At 39.2% G+C, this 23,648-nt stretch overlaps 1 protein-coding gene and 1 pseudogene across 1 annotated transcript; both read right to left on the bottom strand.

Moving 5' to 3' along the window:
- Window positions 1-816: 816 nt before the first annotated feature.
- On the bottom strand, window positions 817-1,770 carry Or9m1l1 (olfactory receptor family 9 subfamily M member 1 like 1). The gene has a single exon (XM_017592333.2). It carries the CDS (start codon window positions 1,747-1,749, stop codon window positions 817-819), a length of 933 nt encoding a protein of 310 aa, XP_017447822.2. The 5' UTR covers window positions 1,750-1,770.
- Window positions 19,376-20,323, bottom strand: Or5d16-ps1 (olfactory receptor family 5 subfamily D member 16, pseudogene 1; annotated as a pseudogene).

Raw genomic sequence — 23,648 nt, forward strand, 5'->3', positions numbered from 1 at the left:
AATCAACATGCCAGTATGAAATTCCATATGCTGAATTATATAACTATAATGGTTTATTTCTGAATGACTAATTAGTAGGAATCTGTGATCAGGCACAGGGTTAGTGATAATCATGTTGGATTCAGAGAAGTTTTTAACCCTTAGGCAACCAGAGACTCTTCCATGAATATATCAGTAGTCTATGCATAATTTCAGACTCCAATTTTTATACTGAGGTTTCCATTTGTATTTCAAAAACATATTACATAAGAAAAAATAAATCGTTCCTTGACACAGATATGGATTCAAACCTGTATCTTATTACATAATAGTTTGAGGCTATAGTAAATTCACATGCATATCAACTATTAGAGAGTTAATGTAAACATTATAGATTACCATGTGTAATATTATTCAAGAGATTATCAGCTACCATATCAAACCATATATGAAGGATGATGTCCTTAGTGTTTAAAGAAAGGATGGTAATGTTCACATCATAATGGCATGAAGCAGAGCCTTGTCACAAACTCCCTATCCCAATCCCCCTCCACCTGCTTCTATGGTGGTGCTCCCCCACCTATCCACCCACTCCCTCCACTTCCTGACCTAGAATTCCCCTGCACTGTAGCACTCAGCCTTCACAGGACCAAAGGCCTCTCCTCCCATTCATGCCCCACAAGACCATCCTCTGCTACATGCATATCTGAATTTCTTTCTTAATGGAACCTCATTATAAATACAGTTGGGGAAATAAAATATTCAACTGAATTTTCCAAATTTTAGAAGGAAAATCCAAAGAAATTTGCTAACGTTGGGAAGCATATCTTTATTTATCTAAGAAAATAAATTCTTCCTAATCATTTTTCTGAAGGCAAATTTGACATCTTTGTTTCTGAGACTGTATATCAAGGGGTTAAGCATGGGTATAATCAATGTATAAAACACAGAGGTCATCTTGTCAATATCCATTGAATGTCCTGTACTAGGACGCAAATAAATGAAAATCAGAGTACCATGATAAATAGTGACTACTGTTAGGTGAGAAGCACAAGTAGAAAACCCTTTCTTTCTTCCCTCTGCAGACCCTGTTTTAAGAATGGCCACAATAATATACATATAGGAGAGGAGAACAGCAAGAAGGGAGAGAGCTTCCACCAAACTTGCAAACACTACCAATATTATATCATGTGTGTAGGTATCAGAGCAGGACAGAGAGAAGAGTGGAGAAATATCACAAAAGAAATGGTTAATTTCTTTGGAGCAGAATGACAACTGGAATGTATTAGTAGTATGGATTATTGAACTCATAGTTCCACCTAGGAATGCACCAAATGCTAGCTGAGTACAGACTCTCTTGGACATAAGTACAGTATAGAGCAGGGGGTTACAGATTGCAATGTATCTGTCATAAGCCATGGCAGCCAAAAGGAAAGATTCTGTGTCAACCAGAGAGCAGAAAAAGTATAACTGTGTAGCACAGCCATTGTAAGAAATCACCTTCTTGTCAGAAATCAGATCCACAAGTAATTTGGGGGCAATGACAGAAGAGTAGCATGCATCTATGAAGGATAGAATACAGAGGAAAAAGTACATGGGAATGTGTAAATTAGAACTGACTGTGATCAATAAGATCATGCCAATATTCCCCATCAGAGTAACAGAGTAGATGGAGAAAAACACAGCAAATAGAAGACTCTGGAGTTCTGGGTGATCACTGAATCCCAGGAGAAGAAATTCAGTCTTCACAGTGGCATTCTTCAGACTCATTATTTGTAGAAAATTTGGTTTCTGCAGCCGGGGTATAATAGAAATGGAATAAACACATTGATAAATTTAAAATTCAACAGAAAAGTGATTTACAATCTACCTCATTCTCATAGAATAAGAATAATAGCAAATTTTCAAGTGTGCTGCTAAATTGGAATTTATAATGTCTTCTTTAAAATTTCATTTTTCATATTCATCACCACATTGTAGTGCTCTTTGAATATGGATAATTATTTTTATTTTTATTGGTTCTCTTTCATCATCATTAAAGGTTTCTTCAGTGTAAGTTTTACAACTGTGTACCAATTTGTAGGTTTCCTGTATTTTATCCCATCAATTGCTACAGTAGATGAAAGTCTCTCAGTTCCAGAAGAATTTCTGTCAACAAAAGAGTAGAAGGATTGTTTTTCTCCTTAAGGTATAGTTTCCAGGTGAGGAACAAAGGATGCCCTCAGAATTCTTTAACTACCATGAGTAACACAAAATAAAATAAAACAAAATTAAAACCAGGAATCATTCTGCAGTGAGTTTCTCAGAAGCTAAGTAATGTTCAGCAGGACAAACATCTACCATGTCTGATGTTTATCTATAATCTGAAAACGATTGAAGTGGACCAATAAATCATTATGTAATGATTCAAAGTTCTACAGATTTAATGTCACACTTCTGCCACTAATTTTCTTTAAATGTTTTAATCTCACCTGCAGGCTTACTACATGCTTTTTTTTTATAAAAAAAAAATAGGTACTGATACCAGTAAGTTAAAATAAGGAGAAATCAATGTATTTTACAAATTAAATTTATGCCACTTCCTATCTAAATCTGTCCCTTTTTTGTTCCTTCAATGGTTTTTTGGTGTGGTTTTGAGGCTGGGTGTCATATGTAGATTTGGTTGCCCTGGAGCTCACTGAAAGCCCAGGCTCACCTCACATCTAACTCACAGAGTTCTACCTTCATCATTGTCCCAAAAATTAAATTAAAGGTGTGTTCCACCATGCCTGACTCTATTTAATTTATTTAGTTAATAGATAATGCCTTACTCTGAAGTGTTCATATTTAGACATTGCCTCAGGATCTAATAATATGGATAAATGTATTAAAAATATCACACTTTAAGTGTATTCAGATTAATTGCTAGACTCACCAGGAGGATGAAAAATGTGCTTGGCAGGAGTCATGTTCAAGTCATTCACCAGTTTTCTAGACAGTTGTGAGAACTGTATCATGCAGTCCCACCCACTGTCAATATCTGAGAATTGTGATAAGAATACTTACCAGATTGCCTTTCTCTTATTCACCTCCTTATTCACTGTTGCAAACCACAGTTTATTTTTGAACAGAAGACATATATAACACTTAAACAAAAAATATAAATCCATTATAGCATTTCTCATTTTCCATTTTTGACACACCTTCTGTATTCTTCAAGGAAAATACACCTCCCTTAAAAAGGTTGAGTTCCTAGGAAAGTCAGGACATTTTAAGGTTTGCTTTTAGGACATTAATCTCACATGATTTTCTAGGAACTAAAGCATTAGTATCCAAATTCCCATGACAAAATAAGTGAGCAATTAAACAGCTTCACAAAGGAATTCATTAAGCATAAAATGCAATGATGCAACTAATGTTTGTCTTGGAAATGTCTCAAAGATAATCACTTTGACTTTCCAAATTGTGGACTAAGTAAAACTTAATAGTATTTATTAGCTCTCTGATTAAGTAACCACAACAGGGAGGTGGGCACTCCTGAGGCTGCAGAGCGGAGGAGACCACCAACACTGCCCACCCCTGCCCACATCCCTGGCCCAAGAGGCAACTGTATAAGGCCTCTGGGTTCCCGTAGGGGAGGGCCCAGGAGCGGCAGGATCCCTGCGCCTGAGACACCGCCAGAACCTGAAGGAAACAGACCGGATAAACAGTTCTCTGCACCCAAATCCCGTGGGAGGGAGAGCCAAACCTTCAGAGAGGCGGACACGCCTGGGAAACCAGAAGAGACTGCACTCTGTGCACATCCAGACGCCAGAGGAAAACACCAAACGCCATCTGGAACCCTGGTGCACGGAGGCTCCCGGAAAGAGCGGCGCAGATCTTCCCGGTTGCTGCCTCCGCGGAGAGGACTTAGGCAGTACCCCACGAGCAAACTTGAGCCTTGGAAACGCAGGTAGGACCAACTTTTCCCCTGCAAGAAACCTGCCTGGTGAACTCAGGACACACAGAGGCAAAATTCCTCTAGGACCGGGCACTTCCTGTGTTTACCGGAAGTCCCACACCCGCGGATCCCGGCCCGCAGCAGCTCTCTGCTCCCAAACCCCGTGGGAGAGAGACCTCACCGCCTGATCAGGTGGGCACTCCTGAGGCTGCAGAGCGGAGGAGACCACCAACACTGCCCACCCCTGCCCACATCCCTGGCCCAAGAGGCAACTGTATAAGGCCTCTGGGTTCCCGTAGGGGAGGGCCCAGGAGCGGCAGGATCCCTGCGCCTGAGACACCGCCAGAACCTGAAGGAAACAGACCGGATAAACAGTTCTCTGCACCCAAATCCCGTGGGAGGGAGAGCCAAACCTTCAGAGAGGCGGACACGCCTGGGAAACCAGAAGAGACTGCACTCTGTGCACATCCAGACGCCAGAGGAAAACACCAAACGCCATCTGGAACCCTGGTGCACGGAGGCTCCCGGAAAGAGCGGCGCAGATCTTCCCGGTTGCTGCCTCCGCGGAGAGGACTTAGGCAGTACCCCACGAGCAAACTTGAGCCTTGGAAACGCAGGTAGGACCAACTTTTCCCCTGCAAGAAACCTGCCTGGTGAACTCAGGACACACAGAGGCAAAATTCCTCTAGGACCGGGCACTTCCTGTGTTTACCGGAAGTCCCACACCCGCGGATCCCGGCCCGCAGCAGCTCTCTGCTCCCAAACCCCGTGGGAGAGAGACCTCACCGCCTGATCAGGTGGGCACTCCTGAGGCTGCAGAGCGGAGGAGACCACCAACACTGCCCACCCCTGCCCACATCCCTGGCCCAAGAGGCAAATGTATAAGGCCTCTGGGTTCCCGTAGGGGAGGGCCCAGGAGCGGCAGGATCCCTGCGCCTGAGACACCGCCAGAACCTGAAGGAAACAGACCGGATAAACAGTTCTCTGCACCCAAATCCCGTGGGAGGGAGAGCTAAACCTTCAGAGAGGCGGACACGCCTGGGAAACCAGAAGAGACTGCACTCTGTGCACATCCAGACGCCAGAGGAAAACACCAAACGCCATCTGGAACCCTGGTGCACGGAGGCTCCCGGAAAGAGCGGCGCAGATCTTCCCGGTTGCTGCCGCCGCGGAGAGGACTTAGGCAGTACCCCACGAGCAAACTTGAGCCTTGGAACCACAGGTAGGACCAACTTTTCCCCTGCAAGAAACCTGCCTGGTGAACTCAAGACACAGGCCCACAGGAACAGCTGAAGACCTGTAGAGAGGAAAAACTACACGCCCGAAAGCAGAACACTCTGTCCCCATAACTGGCTGAAAGAAAACAGGAAAACAGGTCTACAGCACTCCTGACACACAGGCTTATAGGACAGTCTAGCCACGGTCAGAAATAGCAGAACAAAGTAACACTAAAGATAATCTGATGGCGAGAGGCAAGCGCAGGAACCCAAGCAACAGAAACCAAGACTACATGGCATCATCGGAGCCCAATTCTCCCACCAAAGCAAACACTGAATATCCAAACACACCAGAAAAGCAAGATCTAGTTTCAAAATCATATTTGATCATGATGCTGGAGGACTTCAAGAAAGACATAAAGAACTCCCTTAGAGAACAAGTAGAAGCCTACAGAGAGGAATCGCAAAAATCCCTGAAAGAATTCCAGGAAAACACAATCAAACAGTTGAAGGAATTAAAAATGGAAATAGAAGCAATCAAGAAAGAACACATGGAAATAACCCTGGACATAGAAAATCAAAAGAAAAGACAAGGAGCTGTAGATACAAGCTTCACCAACAGAATACAAGAGATGGAAGAGAGAATCTCGGGAGCAGAAGATTCCATAGAAATCATTGACTCAACTGTCAAAGATAATGTAAAGCGGAAAAAGCTACTGGTCCAAAACATACAGGAAATCCAGGACTCAATGAGAAGATCAAACCTAAGGATAATAGGTATAGAAGAGAGTGAAGACTCCCAGCTCAAAGGACCAGTAAATATCTTCAACAAAATCATAGAAGAAAACTTCCCTAACCTAAAAAAAGAGATACCCATAGGCATACAAGAAGCCTACAGAACTCCAAATAGATTGGACCAGAAAAGAAACACCTCCCGTCACATAATTGTCAAAACACCAAACGCACAAAATAAAGAAAGAATATTAAAAGCAGTAAGGGAAAAAGGTCAAGTAACATATAAAGGCAGACCTATCAGAATCACACCAGACTTTTCGCCAGAAACTATGAAGGCCAGAAGATCCTGGACAGATGTCATACAGACCCTAAGAGAACACAAATGCCAGCCCAGGTTACTGTATCCTGCAAAACTCTCAATTAACATAGATCGAGAAACCAAGATATTCCATGACAAAACCAAATTTACACAATATCTTTCTACAAATCCAGCACTACAAAGGATAATAAAGGGTAAAGCCCAACATAAGGAGGCAAGCTATACCCTAGAAGAAGCAAGAAACTAATCGTCTTGGCAACAAAACAAGGAGAATGAAAGCACACAAACATAACCTCACATCCAAATATGAATATAACAGGAAGCAATAATCACTATTCCTTAATATCTCTCAATATCAATGGCCTCAACTCCCCAATAAAAAGACATAGATTAACAAACTGGATACGCAATGAGGACCCTGCATTCTGCTGCCTACAGGAAACACACCTCAGAGACAAAGACAGACACTACCTCAGAGTGAAAGGCTGGAAAACAACTTTCCAAGCAAATGGTCAGAAGAAGCAAGCTGGAGTAGCCATTCTAATATCAAATAAAATCAATTTTCAATTAAAAGTCATCAAAAAAGATAAGGAAGGACACTTCATATTCATCAAAGGAAAAATCCACCAAGATGAACTCTCAATCCTCATCTTCGGTTGGTTTATATACAAGTGTGCAATTTCTAGGCTTGAAAGTAAAATGATGCTATCTGGTGCTGGATAGAGGAGCCTTATTTTTTATCATGGCAGCTTGCTATTTTTGTAATATGGTGATTTGGTTGAACACATTAAAGTACAGTAGTAACTGATCTCCCCCTCTTCCTGGATGAGTGAGGAGATGATTAAATGTTGATGTCAGCATCCATGAGCATATTCAGATGAGCTTCTGCTTCTGTTGAAAAGGATGCTGTGTTTGATTGTGGTCCGAAGCTTTGAAGCACTACTTGGCATCTCCTTCCTTGGAGGTCTCACTGTTTAAACATAACAGATTTGATAGCTTGTTGGTAAGGTGAGGTCCAGCTTGTCTCCACTACGTCATCTTCATGTGAATCCGGTGGTTATACGGTTTTGTTCTAGGGATATTTCATTTTTTTTAATAACGGTTTTAGCTGACATTCATGGAGAGAATGAATCCTTAGAAGTGTGCCACTAGTGAAAGGAAATCCTGTCTAGAGTATGTTTCTTTACAAAGCTGTGTCACACCATCCTTTGGGCCCTCTGCTGGAAAAGTAGAATCAAGTCTCAAATAATGCCTTTTAAATTGTATCCTCTAGTATTATAGATGTAGGACAGTACTGTATCATACCTCTGTGGATGTAAAATAGCTTGTACCTGCTTTATGATACGTAGTAGTGACCGTGCTTTATCAGAGCTGTTTTTAATGATGTTGCTCAGAATGTTTTCTTTCCAGATGATGATTGAGAAGCTAATTAAAAAAAAAATGGTGCCAGGTACCACAAGAGTAACAGAACTGTGCTGTTTTCTCGGGTTTTGTTTTTTTACTTTTTTTTTTTTTAATGGAGTGTGCTGGATGTCTCTACAGTTTTGTTCAGATGACTGCAGAACCTGGAAAAGCTGTTGCTGCTGTTGATGCATAACACACTGCTATTATTGGTCTTTTTATATAAATATAAATATATATATACAGATATATAATTTGAATTTTTTGAAACTTTACCTGTGCTGTCAACTTTCGAAAAAAGTATCCCCGTTTACTGTGTTGAGTTGGCACTGTACAGAAATTAACAGCCATATTGGTCTAGAAATGTTGAACTTAAGTTTTTTCCATTTGTACAGGGGTAACACACTGTATTAAATATGTAAGGTCTTATATACGTGGGTTTGATTACAAAAACTAATAAAGTATTCTCTAAATAAAAAAAAAAAAAAGTAACCACAACAGGTATTCAAATGCTACTCAGAACATTATGTGCAAAAAAAAGTAGCAGAATGAATTGAAATCATGGTTATTTATAGATAAATATATCAATAAATATAATAATGCAATAAATAAAATGAGTATATTTCCATTCTTTTTTATTTTTATTTTTTACTGATTTGTAATTTTTATTTTCTAGATTATGTTTAAATTATATCACTTCAGCTAGAATTGGTCCACAATATTTTCTTCCCTTTCTTCATATTCCTCATACAATTTTGACAGGAGTAGTGTAACTTAGGACAGTATAAATAAACAAGGATTCCTCATATACTTGGAAAACTCTGAATTTTTTATAATTGGATATTTTATTTACTTACATTTTAGATGTTATCCCCTTTTCTGGTTTCCCTTTCAGAAGTCCCTATCCCATCCCTCCTCGCTGTTTTTCTGTGAGGGTACCCTGCTACCCACCCAACCACTCCCACCTTCCTGCCCTGGCATTCCCCTAGACAAGGGCATCATGCCCGATAAGGACAACATCTGCTACATATGCAGCTGGAGCTATGGGTCGCTCCATGTATACTCTTTGGTTAGTGGTTTATTCTCTGAGAGCTCTAGGGTAGTCTAGTTTGGTGATATTGTTTTTCCTACGGGATTCCAAACCCCTTCAGCTCCTTCAGTCCTTTCTCTAACTCATCCATTAGGCTCAACATGCTCAGTCAAATGGTTGGTTGCAAGTATCTGCCTCTGTATTTGTCAGGCTCTGGCAGAGTCTCTCAATAAACAGCTGTATCAGGTTCCTCTCAGCATGAGCTCCTTGGCATCAGTATTATTGTTTGGGTATGGGGGTTGTATGTGTATGGGCTGGATCACCAAGTGGGACAAGTTTTAAATGGCCACTCTTTTAGTCTCTGCTTCATACTTTGTCTGCATATTTCCTTTCCATAGGAGCAATTCAGGGTTGAAAAATTGGAGATGAGAGTGTAGCCCATTCTCAAACCAGGGATCTTGCCTAACCTATAGATATGGTCTCTACAGGTTCTACCTCCCCTTTATTGGGCATTAGAGCTAATTTAATCCCTGCTGTGCAACTTCTGTAACTTTCCCTGTGTCTCTGTTCAGTTTTTGTTTCCATGATCTGTCCATTGCCAGAAGTGAGAATTGGGTATAGAAGTCTCCCACTATTCTTGTGCAGTGAAATGTGTGGTTTGAGCTTTAGTAAAATTTCTTTTATGAATGTGGGTGCCCCTGCAATTGGAGCATAGAGGTTCAGAGGAGCATTGAGATTTTATCTTGGTAGATTTTTCCTTTGATGAAAAGTGAAATTCCATCTGTTATTTTTTGTAATACTGGATTTGTAAAAAGATTTTGTATAAATTTGGTTTTGTCATGGAATATCTTGGTCTCTTGAGCTATGTTAATTGAGAGTTTTGCTGGGTAGAGTTGACTGGGCTGGCATTTATGCTCCCTTATAATCTGTATAACATGTGCCCAGGATCTTCTGACTTTTACAGTCTCTATTGAGAATAATTCTAATAGGTCTGTATTTATATGTTACTTGACATTTTCCCCTTACTGCTTTTATAAGTCTTTGTTTTGTGCATTTGGTGTTTTGACTATTATGTGAGGGGGAGAATTTCTTTTCTGGTCCAGTCTATTTGGAGTTCTGTAGGCTTCTTGTGTGTTCACAGGCATCTATTTCTTTAGCTTAGGAAAATTTTCTTCTATAATTATGTTGAATATATTTTCTTCCTCAAGATCTCATGTCTTAAAAGTTATATCATTTACACCCTAAAAAATGCAAACATCTACATGTACAAATATCTGAGCCCATGACAAACATTCCTAATTTAAATTGCCACTCAACCTAGTGTAAAGCTAAGTTATTTAATATTTAAAGTCTTCCTCAGTGGACATCAATCTGCTTTTAAATAGATTACTATACATTACTACAGATTATTTATAAGGTCATTTCCAGTTGCTGATTTTGTGCTAGCCATATCTATGACTCTGCCATCATGGAAACATATCGTAATTGTTTGACAAACTTTTTATTGAATAATTATAAAAGTGACATCGAAATTGGTCTGTGAACATAGGCCGTACTATATTTTCAACAAGCATGGTCTGAAATGACAATAGTATCAATGAAAGTGTGTGAGCTGTGCACAGTCCTCAGTAGATAATCTTTTATCCCCAATAAATCTTTACTAGATGCACTTGAGAAGAAATTAAATATCTCTTGTTGTTCAATAAAATGAAGTTTACATATTAGAACCATATGCTGACTCACCTAAGGAAATACAAAAGTGGAATTAATGATGTTAGTTTGAATGTATAGATTTATCACACAGTGCTCATACATTATTAATAGAATCTAACATTGGTACTAGACTCTGAAACTATTTGACAGTATATGTATTCTGAAAACGAAATAAGTAATTCTTCTTCTCTATCATTGAAAGTAATTTTTCAGACCACAAGTCATTGAAATAGTGGTTTGTATTTCAATTTGTGTTATAGATGGTGAAAATTTTGGCTTTTTTTCTTTTTAATACTCACCAAAAAATAGGCAGAAAGAATATAAGACCCTGTTTTGGATGGTAAAACCATGCCAGGAAGTTTGTTAAGATAGAGCAATTTGAGATCCAGAAATTCGGTGGGCACACACCCGAGACCTAGAAGACTCCCTGCTTCCTGCTGGATTCCTGGCCTTGAACATGTGCCACACTCCCCGTAAGGAAACGTGATGTATGGTCACCTAGGCCTAGAACAGAGTTTCCCATGCTAATAAGATACCTAGAGGTCCGGAGGCCTAGACGTTCCTCCCTGCGAAAGATATGTAATCTCAGGTCCACCCTGGGAAGTGGGTATGTTATGTTTATGCAGCCATTTTCCATCAGGAACAACCAATAAACTATTTAGAACCATAGACTCTCTCTTATCAAGACCCACCGTGGGGAGCCATCGAGAAGCCATTTGCCTGCAGAGCTGTAGCCTAGTCTCCCACAGAAAGCCTTTCTGGGCTACCAGCCACAACCACCACCAAGCCTGCCAACACACGTCTGGGACAATGTGGAGCTCCCTGTTCCCCTGGTCCTGGATTGTACACTTTTCCGAACCTGTAGCACCCCCAACTCTGTTCTCTTCTGCAACACCCAGTAGCACCTGGATGTCCAACAGTTTGAGAACCAATGGCCCCTGCCTCATTGCCGGCACAGGGACCCCAGAATGAGCTCTGGTTTTCCCACGTCACTGACTGGGCTTTCCAAACACTGGAACTGTGTCTTGTTGCTTCCATATAGTCAGGGATAAACACAGTCAAACTTCCTGCGTTCAGCCTCCACAAGAGCCCATACCCAGAGGGAGGGCAGACATGGACTGACAACACTGAATCTGGGGAGGAGTCCATTAAATATAACTTTTACATGATGTTTCAATTTTGAAGTGAAGGAAAACAGGAAAGGACACGACTGCTCCTAGGTATAGTAGAGGGGAAAGTGTATTATAGATAAAAAGAGATAATAGAAGAAGAGGCATCTGGGAGAGCTCAGAGTGAATATGACCGTACTGAGTTGGAACATGAAGGAAGTCAAGGAGGGGGAGAGAGGAGAAAGAGAAGAGCAAGGAGAAACAGAGAAGAGGTTAATAGTACAAAAGAGTAGGAAATCAAAATGGATGGATTGTATAGGAAAGGGCATCTCGGGAAAGTATAGCTCACCCACTGGGCTGGAGAGTTGAAGGTAGAGGTTAGGATATGCTAGCCACACCCTGTAACAAGTTTGTCTACACTGTTTATACATTGTGTCAACTACTCTCTAGCTTTGGTTTTATTGGTGGCTTGCTGTATAACATCACATGAATTTTAGTATTATTTAGTACATGTTTCTGACATAATTTCCTTGACATTTGACAGAAATTTTATTGACTCATCATGTAATTTCAGAGATATTCAGCATTTTAAATATTCTTAATTTTCCAGGTCATAAAATAGAAGAACTCTCTATCTAGTGACAATTGTTAATTTTTCACTAAGAAAAAAATTTAATTTGCTGCAGGGCAAATATGAATTTATTCTTGAAGTTTTAGTCTTATTAAAATAATTTAAGAATTAATTCAACCACAACCTCATGAACTTTCTTTGGACTTTAAAGGACAAATACAAAATAAAAAACAGAAACAAAACAGCAGCAACAACAACAAAAACCAGGACAGACAAATTGTAACTCCCCCACATTCCTACCCCCTGCATTTAGATTGTTTGTTTTTTTGTTTATACACTTTACATCCTTATCCTTTCCTCCCAGTCCCATCCTCATAACTCCTTCCCCCATTCTTCCCTCCCCTTTTCCTTTGAGGTGGGAACACCCCTCCCCCTATCCCCAAGAACAAAGTCACCCAAGCACATCAAGTGTCAGCAGGACAAATTGCATTATTCCTTACTTAAGCCAGACAAGGCAGTCAAGTTAGGGGAAAGGGATATGGGGTTTCTGTGACTTCCTATTCTCCATACCTCCCACCCCTGGCAACTGCATATTTCTATTCATTCTTCTAGCTCTCTAGGCCTCTCTCTGGTCTCACCCCATAGAACTAGAAAAGACTATCAATGAATAAGGCAACCAAGCCCCAGAAAGACAAACATGGTATGACATGTATTTACTTATAAGTAGATGTTAGTTATAATGTACAGGATATCCATGCTATTGATCACAAACCCAAAGAAAAGTCATATTAAGGAGGACACAAGGGACAAGGTGATGCTTGAATCTTATATAGAAGTGGAAATATATTAATATATTAAGTTGATATAATATATCAACAGGTAGGTTGAGGGAGAGGAATGATTGGTTGTGAGTGGGAACAGGACAGGAGAGATGGAAGGAGGATGAGAAGAGAGAATACTGGGAGGGTCTACTGGATTAAGCAGGCAGGGGATGTGGAGGGACATCTTTGGAATGATCTAGAAATCTTGGACTAGGGAAACTCCTAGAAACCTATTAAAGTGATCCTAGATAAGACTCTTAGCAGTAGGGAATATGAAATCTCAGGCTTCCAAAGGAGGGACTAGGACACCTACAATATCTTTTTTTTTCTTTTTTTTCAGAGCTGGGGATTGAACCCAGGGCCTTGCGCTTTCTAGGCAAGCTCTCTACCACTGAGCTAAATCCCCAACCCCCACCTACAATATCTTAAGTCCACAATTTGTCCTGCCTACAACATGTGCAGGGGTAAAAAGGTGGAAAAAAATATAAGGGAAGGGCTAAATAATGACTTGCCCAGCCGAAGTTCTATTCTATTAGAGGGAACCCGTGCCTAACATTATTAATGATATTCTGCCATACTTGTAGACAGGAGCTTAGTATAATTGTCATCAGAGAGGCTTCTCCTAGAAACTGGTGGAAGTAGATGCAGAAATCTAAAGCCAAACATTATGTGGAACTTACGGAATCCTTGGGAAGGGGGAAAAGGGATTGAAAAAGCAGAAGTGTCAAAACTCAAGAACACCACAACCTGGGCTAATAGAGGCTTATAGTACTGAACTGCCAATCAGAAAGCATGAATGAGACAGATCTAAGTCCTCTGAACATATGTAATATTTGTGCATCTTGGTCTTCATGTTGCACTCATAACAGCAGGGTCAGGGGCCATCTCTGACTTTGTTATCTGCCTTTGGGTCCCTTTCCACTAACTAGGATGCCTTTTCTAGCCTAGATATTAGAAGATGCTTCTAGTCTTATTGCAATCTGATAAGACAAAGATGGTTGATATCCATGTGATGCCTCCTCTCTTCCAAGCAAAATAAGAGGAGGGGTGAAAGAGGGGCTTGTGGAAGTTAGAGGGAGGCACCATAAAGAGAAGAGAGAGAGGAAGCTGTGGTGAGGATATAAATTAAATATATTAATTAATTAAAATATAAATAAAAAGTCATCTTAAAATGCAACTAAATATAATTCTAGTTATATTAAGATTTTTAATACAAAACAAATATTTCATATAAACTATTCATAGTACTAGGGTATATTAGATTTATAAGGCAATGTGAAGAGCCTGAAGGCAGAAAGAAGAGTAGACTAGAATAAACTATTCATTATACATTGGCAAGGGTGGACACCGTTCTCCAGAGAAAGGGTTGCCTGGGAGTAGAAAAGCTGTCTTTGATTCTAAGTCAGAGTCAGGAAAAAATGTAAAAAAAAAAATCTAACATGAATTCCCATCAGTTTAATTATGTTGGGCATAAAATATTTCTGACCTAAACTAAAAATTGTGTCTATTTTTAAAAACTTAAGATTAATTTAATCTTTATTGTATGTATATGAGTGTTTGGTTGCATATATGTACATCCTCCATATGCAAGTCTCACCAGAAGCAGTGATCAGATGAACTGGATATCTTGGGAATGGAGATATAGAGTCAACATGTGGGTGCACTGAAGGCCCAAGTTAGTCCCATATATGCTTTTTAGTTGGTGTTTAAGTCTCTGTGTGCTTCTATGGGACCACAGTTGTTGATTCTGTAGGTATCTTTGTGGTGTCCTTGATCCCTGTCTTGGTCAATGTTTCTATTCCTGCCCAAAACATCATGACCAAAAAGCAAGTTTCGAGGAAAAAGTTTATTCAGCTTACACCTCCACATTGTTGCTCATCATCAACAAAAGTCAGGACTGAAACTCAAGCAGGTCAGGAAGCAGGAACTGATGCAGAGGCCATGGAGGGATGTTACTTTCTGGCTTGCTTCCCCTGGATTGCTCAGCTTGCTTTCTTATAGAACCCAAGAGTACCAGCCCAGGGATTATACCACCCACAAGGGACCCTCCCACCTTGATCACTAATTGAGACAGTGCCTTACAGCCAGATCTCATGGGGATCTTCCTCAAGGGAGGTTTCTTTCTCTGTGGTAACTCCAACTTGTGTCAAGCTCACACACAATACCAGTCCCTCTGATTCCTTGCCCTCTGCAGCAGGATTCCAGAAGCCCCAGTTTATTGATTTTAGGTCTTTGCATCTGTTTCCATCAGGGGTAGGTTCTGTCATCTCAAGGCATGTGGCTCAAGGTGGACCATTCATTGTTTGGCCACTCAAGGGAGATGTGTGAATCTCACTGAGAATGGAAACTAGATTAGTCATCAAAAGGAGACTGAGGGAGGGGACTGGATAGGAATAGGGAAGGAGATGGGTAGATAAGAGATCAGAATGGGGTTAGAGGAGGGAAGACAGAAAGAAAGTATGCATATAGACAACTGGAAAGAGAGTTACATCTCTACAACAAGCTAGAAATCTACTTCAATGGAAACTCCCAATAATCTATGAGGGTAACAGAAGCAAAGACTCCTAACAATGGGAGAGTATGGAATCTGAATTGGCTCTTATACCAGGCAAGACATTTAATGGGGAAATTTTTATACCAACCCAGCTACAAAACCTTAGATCTCCAATTTTCCTGCCTACAAGATGTACAGGTGTAAAGATGGAGTAGAAATTAAATTATTTTTAATTCACTTTTATTTTTATTATTATCTTTATACTTTTTTCACAGTGCAATCACCATCCTCCTCCATGTCTGCCTTTTGACCACTCCCCACCCCACTCTTTCCCCTATTTCCAAGTGATTCACCTCCATCTCCACCAGACCTCACTACTCCCTGAGGTCTCAAGTCTCATGAAGATTAGGTACATCTTCACTCCCTGAGGCCAGACCAGAAATTTCTGTGCTGTATATGTGTGTGGGGTCTCATATAAGCTAGTGTATGCTGCCTGCTTCATGGCTCTGTGATTTAAAGATCTTGGGGGAGGAGGTTAGTTGAGACTTTTGATCCTCCCATGGGGTCACCCTTCTCCTTAACTTCTTCTAGTTCTTTCCTAATTCAACCACAGGGGTCCCAGGCTTCTCCCCATTTCTTGGGTGTTTAGTATCTACATCTGATTCTTTCCGCTACCTGTTGAGCATATACCCAAAAGATTACCCACCATGCCACAGGCACCTGTGTTAGACTATGTTTATAGAGGCCTTATTTGTGATAGCCAGAAGCTGGAAACAACCCAGATGTCTCACAATGGAAGAATGGATACAAAACGCATGGTTCATTTACACAATAGAATACTACTCAGCTACTAAGAATGAGGACATCATGAGCATTGCAGGCAAACAAATGGAACTAAATTATTTTTAAAAATATTATTTTTCAGAGTAAAATGTTAGTTGCCATCATCTATTATTAAAGAAATCACATAATTACCATTTGTAGAAGAAACAATAATTCACTAATTGAAAGTGGTAATCACTCTAATTTTTCTAAGAAAATTGACATAATATTTCTACTATTGTGATAAGTAATTAATCATTTGAAAATTAAAATAAAATATCTCTCAATATTTTTCTATTATAAATGCAGAAAATATGAAATATAAACCATTATATTCTATGTAATCCAATAAAAGTATAGGACAGACTTAATAAAGAGTAAATATAAAATTCCATGCCTAATATTTTCTCTTTGAGACTTTTAATGAAAACTTTTCTATTATAAACTATATTGTTGGTCTTCTTTTCTTTATTTAAGTTAAAATAACCAAAAAAAAGAAAAAGAAAAGAATCAATCAAAACATGGGGTATAGAACTAAACCAAGAATTTACAAAAGATGGTGAGATGCACCTAAAGAAATGTTCAAAGTCTTAGTGATCAGTGAAATGTAAATCAAAACAACCCTGAGATTACACCTTATACCAGTCAGAATGGCTAAGATCAAAACCTCAGGTGACAGCACATGTTTCAAGGATGTGGAGAAAGAGGAATACTCCTCCGTTGCAAAGTGGTACAACCACTCTAGAAATCCTCAGAAAATTGTAAATAGACCTACCTAAAGGTCCAGAAATACCCCTCTTGGGAATATACCCCAAAGATGCCTCACTATGTCACAGGGGCACATGTTCCACTATGCTCACAGCTGCCTTGTTTATGATATCCAGAATCTGGAAACAATCCAGATGTCTCACTACAGAAAAATGGATACAGAAAATGTGGTTCATTTACACAATGGAATATTACTCAGCTACTATGAATGAGTACAACCGGAGTTTTGCGGGAAAATGGATGGAACAAGAAAATGTCATTCTGAGTGAGGTAACTCAGTCAGACCCAAAGGACATGCACAGTATGTTCTCACTAATAAATGGATCTTACCCCCCAAAAAAAGTACAGAATACCCAAGATACAGTTCACAGAACTCAAAAATGTCAACAAGCTGAAGGGACAAAGTGAGGATGCCTCAGTTCAACTTGGGAAGGAGAAGAAAGCAACCACGAAAGGAGGGAGCCACAGGCTAGGGAAAGAGGATGGGGATGTGGGTAGAGAGTAACATGATCTGGTATTGGATGGGAGAAAAAGATTAAAGCCCTGAGGACCAGCAGGAAGAATAGAAACAGGCGACCTCCAGAGAAAGGAGCTTGGAAGGACCCTCTAGAATGTACCAGAGACCTGGGAAGTGAGACTCTCAGGACTCAAGAGGTGGGGCCCCCTAGATGAAAGGCCCTATAGTGGGGAGAAGGAACCTATTGAATCCACCTCCAGCAGAAAGACAGGGCATCAAATGAGAAATGGGGTTGATATCCCACAGCCAAAGCTCTGACCCATAATTCTTCCTGTCTGAAAGAAATTCAGAGATGGAAACGGAGAAGAGCCTGAGGAAAAGAAGGTCCAGGGACAGGCTTCAGGTGGGATCCAGCTCAAGGGGAGGCCCCAAGATCTGACACCATTACTGAAGTTATGGGGCATTCACAAAAAGGGACCTACCATGACTACTTTCCAAAATATCTAACAAGCAGCTGAGTCAGGTGCAGATATGCAGCCATCCAATAGAAGTTGCTGACTCCTCGGTTTGAATTAGGGAAAAGCTGGAAGAAGCTAAGGAGGAAGTCAATCCTGCAGGAGGATGAGCAGTCTCAATTAACCTGGACTCCTGAGATCTCTGAGATACTAGATCACTAAGCAGGCACCATACAGCAGCTGAGATGAGGCCTCCAACACAAGTATAGCAGAGGACTCCTTGGTCTGGGTTCAGTCAAAGAAGATGCACGCACCCCTCAAGAGACTGGAGGCCCCAGGAAGTTTAGAGGTCTGGTGGGGTGGGTGGGGTAGGGACATCCTTGTGGAGATAGATGGCGGGGGAAGGGGGAAAAGATGGCAGGGAGGAAGTATGGGATGTGGAAGTCTCAGGGGTTGATCTGGAGGGAATAATATATGGAGTGTAAAAATAAATAAATACATAAATTAATTAAAATAGAGGTGAAATTTTAATACAATTTTATATACAACTAAGACATGTCAAATCTAAGCGCTTCAAAATAACTGCACTGAAATACTCAATGATAACTACAATCTCAAATAAGTAACAGTAAAATAGCATTAAAATTGAATTGAACATATTGCTGACATTTGTCAATATTCTAAAAACCCATCTACTGTTTCTAAACCTCTTACAAATCCGCATGGTCAACTACACTGAGATCCTTTTCAGAAATAATTAAAATAGTCATAACATCTAATTTTCATGACATTTCTTGGAATACATTATAACAAGTCTCTTATTTATAAGACAGAGAGAGAAATTGCTCCAAGTAATTATTGGATCATTGCTCTAATAAAACATAATTACTTCTTGAGCACTGCTGGTGCTTCTGAGTGAAATGTTACTCTTTCACAAGCCATGCCAAAGAAATTGTCTCCCCTTTTGTTTGTATTTAAGTACTTGTCTTCTATTAAATTATAGGGAAAAATCAATATGAAATTAGGAAGCAATTATTCCTATGTCTCCAAATGCATTTGGAAGTAATTCTCACCAGAGACATCATTATGTGATTTCACAATAACATTGGATTTGGAAGTCATTAAAAGCTGATACCATCTGCCCCTAACTACCACTGATTTCTCTACATCCACAGGGTGGAGACGAAAATCTTTTAGTGCTCCCATCTTATTTGTCCCAAATACTAAATATTTGGCAGTGTAACTTGGTGCCACATGCTTGTAATATATACGACTTATGACATATAACCATATGAATTATACATTTTTATTTGTTACATACAATCATTCTGTGAAGTAAACTATACTACACATTAAAGACGAAGACTGAAGTTAAGGTCAACCATATTTGTACAGTATATTGAGGCCAAACATAGTATCATATCTTTGTCCTAAAATGTGCTTATTTCATGTGAAAATTTTGTTTCTCTTTTGAAAAGTCAGGAGAAATTTTAAAATGAATTATTACTACACAGTTCATTCACTCAAAACCAAACACATTTTTCAATAGCACAGTTAACTGTATCTTAAGGCTGAGAAAAATATCTTACTTTCATTATTTTACTGACTGTGTCTTTGACATCTTTATTTCTCAGACTGTAGATTAAGGGGTTTAGCATGGGGATCACCACTGTGTAAAACAAAGAAGCCACTTTGACAGTGTGCCTGGAGTTCTTGGAGTTGGGCACACAGTAGAGGAATAATATGGTTCCATGGAAGATGGTGATGGCCGTCATGTGGGAAGCACAGGTAGAGAAGACTTTGCGGTGCCCACTAGATGAATTCATTTTCAGGGCAGTGACAATAATGAACAAATATGATGTAAGAATGATGAGCAGTGTGCTTATCTCATTGAAAGTAGCAACAATAAAAAGCAGTAACTGGCTGAGTTTAGAATCAGAGCAAGAAAGGGCTATCAGGGAGGAGAGTTCACAGAAGAAGTGATTAATTGTGTTGAAACCTCGGAAATATAAATTCAAAGCAGAGCAGGTTAGTGTCAATGAGCACACCACTCCCCATGCATATGATCCTAGCACTAGCAGTGCTCAGAGTCTCTGTGACATGACAACTGTGTACAGCAGGGGGTTACAGACAGCCACAAAGCAGTCATAGGCCATCACAGCAAATAGAATTAGTTCAGTCACTACAAATGTGCAAAAGAGAAAGAACTGCATTATGCATCCTGAAAAGGAAATGGTCCTGTCTTCTATGACAAGGTTCACCAGCATCTTGGGAGCAATGATCGAGGAATAGCAGAAATCTGCAAAGGAAAGGTGGCTGAGGAAGAAGTACATGGGGGTGTGCAGTTTGGGGTTAATCTTAATGATCATTATCATCCCTAGATTCCCTAGCACACTGAAGCTGTAGATTGCCAGAAACAACAAGAAGAGAGGAACCTGCAGTTCTGGGTAATCTGAGAAGCCCAAGAGAGTGAATGTGACCTCAGAAGTTAGATTTATGTCTGTCAGAAACATGATTCCTTCTGATGAGATCTGAAAATTGATCTTGGAAATAAAATAGAGAAAAAAGATTCACACACAAAGAATGCCTAACCAACTGTCAACAGGCCTAAAGATGAAACAAAATATATATTTTTGTGATATTGAGATATTGAAATATCAAAACAGATTTAACCAGAGATTCAGAAATTAAATTAGTATATTATGAGTAATTTCATAGTTCTGATCATTGTCTTAAATATGTTTAAATATGATTTTAAATCACTACTTACAATACAATAATGAAAAACAGATAAAACTCTGAACAAACATGGAGCAGTCAAATGTTACTGAAGTCTCATACTCTTTATCTTAAAAATTAGTCAAATATAATAATTTATTTTCATAGTACTGGAATTTCCAACGAAGCATAGAAGAATAGAAAGCATCACCTATGAAAATTTCCTTACACTAACATTTCTGCATGCTGAGATATTGCAAAATAATCTGTCATTTACTATCAAAGCAATATTAATATTATTAGAATTGACCAAGAATCTTATCTATTAAATTCAATTTTTATATTTGCATTTTATGTAAAATGAGTTATCTTTTTTTTTTTTGGTTCTTTTTTTCGGAGCTGGGGACCGAACCCAAGGCCTTGCGCTTCCTAGGTAAGCGCTCTACCACTGAGCTAAATCCCCAGCCCCTATGAGTTATCTTTTATGCTGCCTTTTCTGCTGATGATCAAAGTGAAGTTTAACAAAACTTCTTCAATAGGAAAAAAAATCAAACCCCTAAAACTACTATGTTTTCACTTTCTGTCAAATGGTCATTAGCTTTACAGAATAAAAAATGATAAAATTCAGTTTTCACAATCTATTACCTTAACTGTTTTGGTTGTCTTTTTACAGCATTTCGTCTTGTTATGTTTAAAGTAAATCTTTAAGATATGATGGAAACTATGCAATTTATTTCGTCGAATGAGAAAATGGCTTCAAACATATTCTGAATAGCTACACTGAATGGAACACAAAGAGTGGAGGTCAGGAAATGCTCTTATCTAGAAGTAATAGTTCACAAACAGTGAGAATGGTGTGTCTTTATGAATTTCTTTCTTCTCCCTGTAAGTCATCACGAATATTCATTTAATCCCTATATTCATGTGAAGAGAATGAAAGCTTGTTAAGGTTTTTCTTCATTTTGTTTCCCCAGAATGTGTACTTTACTTATTGAGATTCAACAATTTAAGTGTCTATTTACACAGCAAACTAGTCCAAATTTTCACTTACATAAGGAGTATATATATTTTAGAAAACAGACATGATCTACCTTATTCCAAATACATGCTCACAACCAAAGACGGTTCTTTCAACATGACTTTTACCAGAGTAGACCTTTTGGTTCTTGAATTTCCAGGTGCAAATGCCATTAGTGTTTCAAAAGTTCCCCTAAATTATGTTTTCTTATAAAAGACTGACACAAAGCTGGGGTGTTCTACATAGCTCACAGAGAAAATATTAACATTATTTTTTCAGACCTGTAGACAACCCTGTTGATGGTAAGTGCAGTCCTCTCTTGACTCTATAGGAAGAACTTATTTGAGAGAGTTGCTAACTCTATTATTATGCTTACTGCTTCTCCCCCTGGCATTATAGTCTAGAAATAATTGGTTGTGATAGTCTCTAGAGAATTCAGAATAAGCAGTTAAAATTAAATACTATATACGGTGTAATTTCAATTTCATGGAAAACTTGAATGGAAGTTATAGCATCTTTGGAAGTATTTCCTGTGAGTTTTAGCTTTGTTAATGTCATCTCCTACTCCATTCATTCATTCATTCATTCATTCATTCATTTTCTTCCTTATTTATTTATTAAATTTATTTATTTGTACACTTTACAACCAAATATCAGCCTTTCCTTTCCTCCCAGTATTCATTTAATTAAGTCTTCCCAATTCCACTTAGAAAAGGAAATCCCCCTCTGGGGGACAACCCTCATGTCCCCATTCCTCATCCAACCCCCATGCACTCCTAACCTCAACTCCTGCACATCCAGTTGCTACAGGACTTGGTACATCATCTTCCACTGATTCCAGGCAAGGCTGTCCGTCTTGGGATCCACTGGTTCAGGACAGCCCCATCTCCAGTTTTTGGGCATCCTGCATGCAGAACAGGAAGTAATCTGCTACATACGTGCAGAGAGCCTCGTTCCATCCTCTGCTCACTCTTTGGTTGGTGATTCAGTCTCTGGGAGTTCCTAAGGGTCCAGGTTACTCTGAGACTCTATTTTCAATTCTCATTTCCTCAACGCCTTTTGGCTTACTGCTCTCGAAATACCTCTTGGTAGACTTTGAGTACTTTGCTCCTTTTCATCATATACATTTTCTTGGTCCTTTCTGAAACTCTTGGACATCTGGATAACGGCTGTCTGTTTTGGCCTTTATGAATAATGATGTTGGGAATATTTATGAACAAACTTGAAGAACCACTTTTCAATTTTCTGAGGGAAATGTCTAAAAGTGGGATTGTAGGGTCCTATGTATAATTTTCTAAGAATCCAGAAAACTCTTCCAACGTGGCTCCACTGTTTTATAGTTCCATATTAAATAAAAACTGTAATTTCTCCACCTCCTCACCAACCATTCTTGTCTGGCTTTGTACTTTTTTAATTGCAGTCATTGTAATGAGAGTGAAGAGTTTTCCTACTGTGGTTTTAATTTGCATTTCCCTCAGTGACTGATGATGCTAAGCATCCCTAGTAATCACTAAATATTTTCTTATAACATCTCATTCTTCCTTCCATTTGTAAATGAATTATTAGTTTTCTTTACTGAATTCGAGGAGTGCTTTAACATAATCTGAGTATAAACCCTATATAAGATGCATGGCTTACAAATCTATCCTTCTCAGCTAGTGTATCTTCTTCTTTTTAGGTACATTATTCTTTTAAAGTTTGTGTTTTATTCAAAATATAGTTTCCTTGATTAACAGGCCAATTTCTTTGGTTTCAAAATATTACATTAGTATTTTAAAAATGGCACCTCAGGTCATGCAGGTACTCTTCTGGATTTGCTTTCCAGTAAAGTACTTGGAACATGTAGATAAGCAAACAAAGATAGTAAAACTGTAGAGGGGATTTCAAATGTCATTTTCTGAGGAGACTGACCCCAACTCAAGATCCCACTCCCAATCAATTGACAATAGAGATCTAAAAGATTGAAATGGAGTCATTAACACCTATAAGAGACTTCATCATATAGTTTCAGCTCATGTTTGGCAAGCAGTAAGATACATGCCTCTCAATGAGGTATTGAGAAACCATCAAAGGCAGTTGATTGGATGCACCTGGATGACTGA

This window comes from Rattus norvegicus, chromosome 3, assembly GCF_036323735.1.
Source record: "Rattus norvegicus strain BN/NHsdMcwi chromosome 3, GRCr8, whole genome shotgun sequence".
Taxonomy (NCBI): Eukaryota; Metazoa; Chordata; class Mammalia; order Rodentia; family Muridae; genus Rattus; species Rattus norvegicus.

Bases quoted from the DNA above. Each gene is read 5' to 3' on its own strand.
- Or9m1l1 (XM_017592333.2), bottom strand. From the start codon at position 1,749: ATGAGTCTGAAGAATGCCACTGTGAAGACTGAATTTCTTCTCCTGGGA.